Genomic DNA, 10,020 nt, shown 5'->3' with positions numbered 1-10,020 from the left:
CACCATAACGGCACCCTAAGAAATAACATCCTTATGCACAATCATGTTAAAAATCTTGAATCCCATTTTCATGTAACCACCCTTAGCATACATATTGAGCAATGCATTTCCAATGTTACCATCAATCACAAGGTTACACCACTCATTGCTCCAAATCCGAAGCACCCTTAGAAGTACCCTTACCCATTGCACCCATCTTTGTGTTCCTATTAAGAGGGATCTAAAGTGTGGTGTTGTATTTTTTTTTTTTTCTATTTCTATTTCTCTTCAATTTGTTAATGTTAATGATTGTTAATGTTGTTTGTGAGGACGTTGGTAGAGAGAAGATGGTGATGGTGAGAAAGAGAAGGATCAGATAATAAAAAAGCCCTTCGTAAGTGGTTGTAGAAATGTGTGGGTATTGGTGGGTTGTGAATGTTGTTTGTTGGGAGAGGGAAGGTATTGGTAGAGGGGAGGTGGTGATGACTGATGGTAAGAGGAAGAAAGAGAAGCATGTGGTGATGTTTGGGTGCCACGTCATCACTCCCGTGACGGAGTTAGACGGAAGAGCCAATTTGAGTCACGCCTTAAAATTTCAGGGTATAAATTGAGTCAATTAAAAATTAGAGGATCAAATTGAGTTAGTGGTCAAATTTCAGGGGTCATTTTAAGTATTAACTCGCCAAAATCAGTTACCATGTTTAATTTTTTTAATATTTATTTTGTATTCTAATTTTATATTTTATACTAGTAACTGATTTTGGTATATACTTAGTATAATTGTATTGAAATACTAAATATATATTAAAAATAAATTAAATAAGACATGTATTTATATATAGAGCTTGTTTAGGTGCTATTAAATTATTAAAAAAAGATATTTTTTATTGAAAAAGATTTATTTTATTTTTTAGTGTGTTTGACAAAATTTTAATAATAAAAATAAAAATATTAAAAAATAAATATCTTTTTTTTAACGACAAAATTTTAGTAGCAAAAATAAAAAAATATTTTTTTATAAATAATTTTTTTTAAAAAGATATTTTTAACATAATAAATAAACAAAATTTTTTTTATCGTTATACTTATATCCAAATGTAATGGTTAGATAAAAAATATTTTTATATAAAATATTTAAATATAAAATTATTTTTATTTTTTAAAAGAATCTTTTAAAAAATACTTAAAAATATTTTATTTTTTTACAAAAATTTATCCAAATAAATTCATAAATATACGATAAATAATTTTGATAAGGTGAAAATTTAAGTGTAATAAATAAATTGATGGTCGATAGTAGTTAAATAATTTGGCTAAATTTGTATTTAATAACTATCGGTTATTAATTTACTTAAAATTGATTGTAGTTGAATTACCTTTTTGATAGTTGATTTTAATTTTTATATAATTTTTTTATTTATCATTTAAAATTATTTAAACGCACGATTTTTGTGGTGTCTATTAAACTCACAATTAAACAAACGTGTTAAACTGTTACGCATCAAAACATTTTTTTTTCTATTAAAGTTAGGGGGAAAAAAATGGATTGGTAGGAAAAAGGAAAATTTACCGATTTTCTGTTTCTTTGTTTTTTTTGTGTGACTATTTTCTGTTTCTTTGTTGAACTGTAAGACTCCATCGTTTTATCTGGACTTCCCCTTCCCCCATCTCGCTCCTTAGGGTTTCGTCCTCTTCCATCTTCGCAACTCCTCATACGCATCACGTATGCATCACGCTCCACGCTTCAATTACAATGTTATCTCCAGATTCTTTTTTTTTTCCAATTATTGTTTGCTTGTGTCTCCTATCTTCTTTCATCTAACGCTTCTAACTTGCTTTTGCTCAGCTCCAAATGGAAGCACCGGCGGCTGCGGCGGCGGCGGTGAACATCTTCCCATCATTGTCCGGTTCATATAAGCCGTCCATATTTATCAGAAGATCCAACGTACTGCCATTCCGTTCCAATTCTGGCTTTTTCAATAATAAGGTATGAAACTGCCGCTTCAACTTTTGTTCTCTCTTCTTTTATTTTTTTAATGCAAACTTTTCTGATATTTTGTGCTTGATTTTCTGTGCTTGATGAGTTTGACAAATAAAAAACTTGAATTAATTTCTCACTGGTATTCTAGTTGCCTTTACAAGTTATATGAAAATGTGGTTGAATTTGATGTGCTTCGGTTGTTAGTAGCTGCTGCATTGTGATACGAGAAGAGAAAATACAAGTTGAATTCTAATTATTTGCTATTCGTATGTCTCGTTTTATTGTATTTGGGAATTATGGTGAAGCTGTAGAGAGCAAGTATGAGAAGCTTAGGGGAAAAAAGGGCAGCCCATGCCTTGCGCGTTAACGCAGGGTCTGGGGAAGGGCCGCGCCCAAAGAATGTAATGTTTACAACCTAACTAACCTGATAATTACATCAGTGGCTCATGCTGTTTCCACGGCTTGAACCCGTGACCTTGAGGTCACACATAGACAACTCCATTGTTGCTCCAAGGCTCCCTTTCATAATGCAGTACCGGATTCACAGTGACATGTAATATTTTCCATGTAATTATGATCGCTCTTACTCTTAACAAGAACTTGTTTCGATATATTTTTCCTTTGTTGAGATGATTTGAAGTCGGATATATTGTCACACTGTGTCATTTAGAGCTCTGCATATGGTCTGTTCAAGGGTGTTAATTTAGCTGACATTCAAATGAATTGGCATGCTTTAGCATGAGGTTTTGTCATGGGATGTCTCATCCTCTCCCGTCCATTTTTTAAGCCTATATAGTTTCCTTTTCTATTCAAATCTAATAATCATATTGTTCATTGAGCTTATAAATACATAGAATAAGGTTATTATAGTATGTGTATGTGAAGATTAGTGATGTATTACTTTCTCATGATTTTTGGCGTTTGGCAGCTATGCACTTCTGTACCTATTTCCAGACTAGGTCATCTGAGACTTGCTGAGGGAAGTAGAAAGGGGTTTGTAGTTAGAGCTTCATCATCGTCTGAACAGTCATCTGGGTCTAGTTCCAAGTTTGCTCCACTTCAGCTGGAATCTCCAATTGGGCAATTTCTCTCTGAGATTTTGGTAAGTCATCCACATCTTGTGCCTGCTGCAGTTGAGCAGCAGCTTGAGCAATTCCAAACAGACTGTGATGGTGATAAACGAAAGGAGGAGCCTTCTGCTTCAGGCACTGATATAGTTTTGTACAGGTGTGCTGTATACTTGTCATTTGATGATATCTAACATTTCATATTTTATTACCACATTGGCATTGCTTTATTGCTAGTAGGAGTACCTTGTAACAATTCATGCTCTTATTTCTTATAGATTGGATAAATATGGATATCATTACGTAGATGATAGATATATTGAAAAGAGTTTAGTTTTGATGGATTGGGTGTGAAAGATCCTTACATAGTCGACAAATCATGTCCTTCCATTTGTGTGACCATTTAAGTAGTGTGAAAATTAACTATTATTGATGTGAGAAGGTATGGTTGGACAACATTGTAGCAAAGTTTGACTGTTAGTAAATCAAAATTACATTCTATTAGAAGAGGGTAACTTAGTTGGAGTTTTTTAAATGGTTGTTTTTAAAGTTTTGCATGTATCATGTAATTATTTCGAAATAGATGGGTATGTGCTACAAAGAAATTCTGCAGTCCATGCTTTTATAAATTGTGGAACATTGAAAGTATTTTGGTTGGAAGGGAGGGAGGGGTTTTTTCCCTTTCAAAACCAGGTTTCGCATGCAAAGTTTTTTTTAATCACCTCGTTTAATTCTGTATTTCATATCTATTCACTTACTTTCTAGTGACTGTTTGGCAGAGTCATGTAAGACACATTGATAAATTCAGTGAGTTTAACTTGCTTCTATAAGATTTAATATTTTAATTTATTTATGATGTATGTTTCCTACTAAGTTTTGGTTGAAACCAGCAAAAACGTGTAATATAAAACTAGCATAGTTTTCATGAATGATTTCTACCTAATTAAACCGATTTGGCAACTAGAATGTAGAAAAAAAAGGTTGTGGAGTATGAAGTTCTGATTGAGTTTTTTGTTGTTCATATCTTAAATTATTTGTATTCATGAATAAATGAGATGTGGTTTCCCCCGCTAAAATATGATGGATTTGAGTATAGACTTCTGATCTGGCATGCAAACTTTTCCAGGAGAATTGCTGAGGTCAAGGCTAATGAGAGGCGGAAAGCTCTAGAAGAGATATTGTATGCTTTGGTTGTTCAGAAGTTTATGGATGCCAATGTTTCTCTGGTACCCTCCATTACCCCTAATCCTTCTGGGCGAGTCGATTCATGGCCAGAAGAAGATGAGAAAATTGAGAAGCTTCATTCCTCTGAAGTCCATGAAATGATCCAAAACCATTTGTCTGTCATCCTGGGTAACCGTACCGGGGATTTGTCTTCTTTAGCTCAGATCAGCAAACTCAGGCTAGGACAAGTCTACGCAGCATCAGTCATGTATGGATACTTTCTTAAGCGGGTTGACCAACGGTTCCAGCTAGAGAAGACAATGAAAATTCTGCCTAACACAGCAGAAGAGAATAACAGTTACCCGACTTCCTTGGAAGATACGAGACACAAGGGTGGAGAGAACCTTTCTTCAGTTATGTCTCATCCTGAGGTCTCTTCCTTGCCTAGCAGTGGCATCAGTTCAGGGGGATCCAGCTATGCGACAAAGGCGTCCAGATTGCGTAACTATGTGATGTCTTTCGATGGAGAGACACTACAGAGATATGCAACAATAAGATCCAAAGAGGCTGTCAGCATGGTTGAGAAGCACACACAGGCACTGTTTGGAAGACCTGAAATGGTTATAACACCTCAGGGGGCAATTGATTCTTCGAAGGATGTAAACATCAAAATTAGCTTTGGTGGTCTTAAGAGACTTGTTTTGGAAGCTGTTACTTTTGGTTCTTTTCTGTGGGATGTTGAGAGCTATGTGGACTCTAGGTACCATTTTGTTTTGAGCTAAGTTTTTCCCCACTTGTGATTTGCGACCACTACTTTAATCGATGCAATCAAATGTAATGCATATATTTATATATTTCAATTTCAATCAGTATCACTGATTGATGAATTGATCTGTAAATATGGATGGTTTGGTGGTTTCCTCTCTTTCTTTTCTGGTAAGTTTGGCTTAAGCCATGCTTACATTAAAGGACACTGATTATTTCTACAGGTTTTATAATTGTCATGTCATATATGTGGATATTGATTAATGAAATAATATGTGTAATTTACATATTCTATAATATTACTCTTGACATCATATACTATGAAGTATAAACATATGTAATCAATCTTGTGATTTATGATTTAATCAAAATCGTTTTAAAAGAAGTTGGGATCCTAGCAGAAGTGTCAATAATCAAAACCTTTGTTTTGTACTTTTCAGTTCTTCAATCAGATCTAGTGTTGGTTTGAATATTCCATGTGCCTAAGTTGTTTTGATTGTAGAATGTCGGAATAAAGGATCTCTATTTGGAGTTCTTTAGGTTGGACTACGGTGTTTGTGACATTGGTGGAGTTGGCAACCTCATTAGGGTATTCTTTTTATATTCAATAGCAAGTCAAGACCTGGACAGGTGGACTACTGGCTTGTTTAATCTTCCATCAATTGGATGCGATGAGTTCAAGACTTAGAATGGTTAAATCCTTCCATAAGCTATAATTCATTTGCGAGAGATGAATGTTACTAAACAATATTTAAACCCTAAATCCTAAACACAATAGTTTTCACGACAGAAAAATGTTGAACCCTCGTTCTTGTGAAATATTTCCGAATCTTATCTATCTGTGCAAACCATTTTTGGCTTCTTCAAGTTTTGATAGATTGTGTTTTCGTCTCAGATATTCAAATTAGTGAATATAATGATGGTCATGAATGGTGCTATAAGGTATTACTAATGTTACAATTAATATCTTCATGTCTAGCCTATTGTTCTATTGATCAGGTTTAATCATGTATCAACCTAGAAGCTAAATAGCATCATGCAAAGTTGGTTATGGTCAATATGAAAAGCAACATTAGTTACACAATTCACAAAAGCCCATCATATGTTTACAAACACAAATCCTTCACTCAAACTGGATCATGATGTACATAATCCTTACAAAGCACTACACATTGCCTAACTGAAACATTGTTCTTTAAACATAAAATAAAATACAAGGTTGTAGCTTCTTATTAGTTCAACATCATAGGGGCATCGAACATGTTGAATTGTTAACTACACATTTGGACCCAAAAGTTGGAGAAGAAAATCCCTGTAGTGACCAGATGTCTCAGAATGAACTGCATCGTTCAGTGTCTTCCTGTATTTCTTCAAATATTCAGCTTTGATATACTGCATGTCAATCTCAGTCCTCGTTACAATGACCCTTATAAGCGTGGCATCATTCGTCCCCAAACCTTTCATCGCCTTATGTAACACCTGTATGGCGATGAAACTACATTTCATTAAGACATTCTTCAAATGTTCCTTCATACTTGCAAATGCAGAACCAATTCCTACAAATCATTATGAGATATTGGCATTTCCGCCACATTCAAATGATTGGAGATGGACTACTGGCAATTATGCCACCACCAATGAAGATTTGAACAGAAATCCGAATGAATTAGCTAACAACAAGCTTACTCTTGTATATATTTTAGAGAAAAGATGCTACCATTCCTTGCACATCAGAAAGTGCAGATCATGATTCACAAAATTTGCAGATGTTCGCCTTAATTCCTAACGTTGGACATTTTACATTTTGTGCATTTCTCCTGCTTATGTATGTACACAAATAACACCACAGACAAGACACGACACATGCGCACGCATGCACACATTTTGAATGATCAAGCTGTCATTTTCCTCTCGTGATTTACCTTTCAATGGAATAATCGCAATGTTAACTATGGTCGAAGTTTAAAGGAATACCTTTGCAAAATACTTTCCAGGATGCTCAGCACATCGGACTATTGTCAAAAGAGCATAAGCAAAATGTCCTGATGTTTCATTCTTTACTGCCTGTAATAAAACCACAGCTTCAATAAACCGCAGCGGCGGGAAAAAGTTACAAAAGAAATAATACATTTAGGAATTAGGACGAGTTTAGTATGGGAGCAAACATGAAGGCCAAAATTTCAATGATTAGAATTACATGTAATGTAATTTTACTCGTAAATTTAATCTATGAAAGTTTCTCCCCCATATTTCACTGACCATAATTGTAACAAACCTTCTCGAGTGAGTGACCATACATATCGTGGTAATAAGAGCTGATAGCAGCCAAATGTGCTGCACTCCGTTCACTGAAAATGCGAATAAAAGCCTTCTCGTCGGTGCCAAGTTTCTTTTCCCCTGCCTTGTAGAGAAACTTGGCATCTTGCTGAGCTATTTCTCTATTAACCTCATAGCCTTCATGTCGAGGTGTAGTTAAAAATGCGAGCAAGATCTGGAGCAAGTTTTTCAGATGTGATTAAACAACCAAATATTATGGGAAAACAATCACAAAACATGTAATAAGTATACCTCGATGTTGTGCAAAGTGACACATAATTGAACATTGATTTGAATTGATGAACAAAGATAATTCATATGACTATAATTCATTAAGGCTCAGGTTGCACAAAGACAAAGATAATCAATCACCTTTTTATGGTCACCGAAGGTGGTTGCTTCAATATCATGCTCCATATAGGTACCAAATTTGGAATGATAGATCTGTCTTAAATGTTGCAGCTGGGATGGAGTGCGTGAACATATTACTTCGGTAGCACCTTGGATGTTTGCATCCACAGTTAGACACTTCCTAACGATTGTTGCATCGCGTCCTGCAGGATCATGCATCCAAAGCAGAACTGCAGTCTGCAAACACAGAAAAAAATATGAGACAAGACACAATATTAGCAAAAATTATCTACTACTCTAAAATACTAAGATACATATAATTTGGTCAATTTAGGTGGTACTAAATGACCTAAATGAAGTGATTTAGTGACCACCTCTAACTTTCCACGAAGCTCCTTCTCGAGGCGTTTAGAAAGTTCCTCGGAATATATTGTTCGGTATTCTTGTTGGATGTAGGCTCGCTGTGTCGCATGTCTATGAGCAAGGATATTGATAACGGCACTAGTGTCACACCCAAATCCTATCAAAGCACAGAATTAAAAAAAAAAAAAAAAAAAGAAAGAAAAGAAGTGTTTATGGAAGCAAGTCTAGAGGAATAACACTTGACTCTGTATAACTGTCTCCACAAAAGAGGAATCAGTTGGGTAAAATCCTATATAGCAATTACAGATCAAACTATACGTGCAATAACTTTTTTCTCCCCTTCTATTTTTATGCAAAAATATTCATTTTTTTCCTTCTATTTTTCAATTAAAAAGATATGGAAAGGAAAACACACTAGAAAACAAAACATATAAAAAAAAGCAGGTCAATATAGCAGTCAACATCTTTAGACAAAACTCAAAAGTCACAAAACAAGTAAACAATGTAGGAATTTAGGGCTTTTCTGATGACTGGAATCAAAGACTTCTTCTGTAGTGCAAAAGCAAGTAAAACAGGAAAGGAAAACAAAAAGGTTATAATTCAGTAACAAACCAAACCATATAGATTCGGAACAGCATCCTCAAAGAAATTGATACATAAGCAATTTTACTATGCTTTCAAGTATGATTATTTTCAACCGAGTGAAAAAAAAAAAAGAAGAAGAAAAGAAAAAGAAAAAGAAAGAGAATAATTTCAGCAGCTCATTCTGTTTCATCAGTAAGCAATTAAACAAACCCAATTCAAGAATATCAAACGATAAGGAGCAGTTTGTGACAAGAAACAACCATGTAACCTTTTTTAGAGCATGATTATAACTTTATAACCAAATCATATACACAAACATCAAAACTAACAATTTCAGAGAGAGAGAGAGAGAGAGAGAGAGAGAGAGAGATGGTTACCCTTGAAAGCACGGTAAAGTTGCATGGCGTCATCTCTTGGGGAAGGAGGAATTGGGGGTACAATCAAAGTAGACATGTTCTTCTTCTTCTTCTATGGAAAGTGAATACACCACACAATTAAGAATTAACACACAAGAATAAGAAAAAGTAGTTCTTTTTAGAGAAGAGGACGAAGGCAAAGGAATTAGGTAGGAAAAACACTCTTTTATTAGATAAGTTTATTTATGTTGCAACGGTTTGTTCTTGTGTCATAAGAAATGAGGAAGTAAGAAACAATTCAAATTTATTCAATTTTAAATATTCCGTTGTTGTCAAGTTACCGTCAAGGTGTTGATTTAATATTTCCTTTTTTCATGCATTTTGAAATTTGAATACTTCATATCAGTTTTTGCCATTAAGCGAGGTCAATAATTAACACAGCAGGATTCTTCATGAGCCATGTATCTTTGGTAATAATGGACGAAGTAGGGATATTTTGTTGAATTGTTGTATCTGTCTGTTAGATAAATTTTAAATACGACTTTCATAGACACTCGTCTCTATCATATTAAATTGTATTTTAATAAAAAATAAAAAAAATTTTGACAACTTAAATATTATCATATATCAGCGTATCTAATTTTATTCTTAATATATATTTTTAAAATGAGTTTAAAAATAATATATATTATTATTTATTAAAATAAAAAATATTTTAAATACTTTTAATAATTAAAAAATATTAAAAATAATTAAAATTTTATTTTATATTTTAATATCAATAAAATATTAAAATATTATTATAATTGATCTAAAAAATATTTTAAATTTTATATATAAATTTTTTATCAAAATTTTAAAATTAGTATATCTACATATTTTATATTGTATTATTGTCTTGTCCAAATTAGTGTCCGTACTGACTGTACATCTTAGATAATAATTAACACGTGCAAGTCTTGTATTTTTTGTGGGGTATTACTCATTTACTTCTTCACTCACGCGTTTTTGGTACTGTTTTTTATCCGATAAAAAACTATATTCAAACAAAAAGTAAAACATAAAAAAAAAACTGAACTAAATGTTACTATAA

At 33.5% G+C, this 10,020-nt stretch overlaps 2 protein-coding genes across 4 annotated transcripts; one reads left to right on the top strand and one right to left on the bottom strand.

The window, feature by feature from the left end:
• The first annotated feature begins 1,467 nt into the window (after nt 1-1,467).
• LOC112750877 (UV-B-induced protein At3g17800, chloroplastic) lies at nt 1,468-5,253 on the top strand. Of its 2 annotated transcripts, none has more exons than XM_025799783.3 (4): nt 1,468-1,734; nt 1,826-1,966; nt 2,889-3,187; nt 4,154-5,253. In XM_025799783.3, exons 1-4 carry the CDS (start codon nt 1,705-1,707, stop codon nt 4,971-4,973), a joined length of 1,290 nt encoding a protein of 429 aa, XP_025655568.1. In that variant the 5' UTR covers nt 1,468-1,704; the 3' UTR covers nt 4,974-5,253. The 2 variants fall into 2 exon arrangements, with proteins under 2 accessions (XP_025655568.1, XP_025655569.1); XM_025799784.3 differs by having other exon boundaries at nt 1,473-1,702.
• A 751-nt stretch (nt 5,254-6,004) lies between these two features.
• On the bottom strand, nt 6,005-9,371 carry LOC112750878 (annexin D5). Of its 2 annotated transcripts, XM_025799785.3 has the most exons (6): nt 8,949-9,371; nt 7,998-8,143; nt 7,645-7,860; nt 7,232-7,447; nt 6,931-7,020; nt 6,005-6,435 (listed from the first exon to the last, which is right to left on the bottom strand). In XM_025799785.3, exons 1-6 carry the CDS (start codon nt 9,022-9,024, stop codon nt 6,232-6,234), a joined length of 948 nt encoding a protein of 315 aa, XP_025655570.1. In that variant the 5' UTR covers nt 9,025-9,371; the 3' UTR covers nt 6,005-6,231. The 2 variants fall into 2 exon arrangements, with proteins under 2 accessions (XP_025655570.1, XP_025655571.1); XM_025799786.3 differs by lacking the exon at nt 7,998-8,143 and having other exon boundaries at nt 8,949-9,257.
• Between the last annotated feature and the right edge of the window lie 649 nt (nt 9,372-10,020).

This window comes from Arachis hypogaea, chromosome 15, assembly GCF_003086295.3.
Source record: "Arachis hypogaea cultivar Tifrunner chromosome 15, arahy.Tifrunner.gnm2.J5K5, whole genome shotgun sequence".
Taxonomy (NCBI): domain Eukaryota; kingdom Viridiplantae; phylum Streptophyta; class Magnoliopsida; order Fabales; family Fabaceae; genus Arachis; species Arachis hypogaea.
Note: the sequence above shows the minus strand (reverse complement) of the source record. Positions and strands in the feature narration are given on the sequence as shown.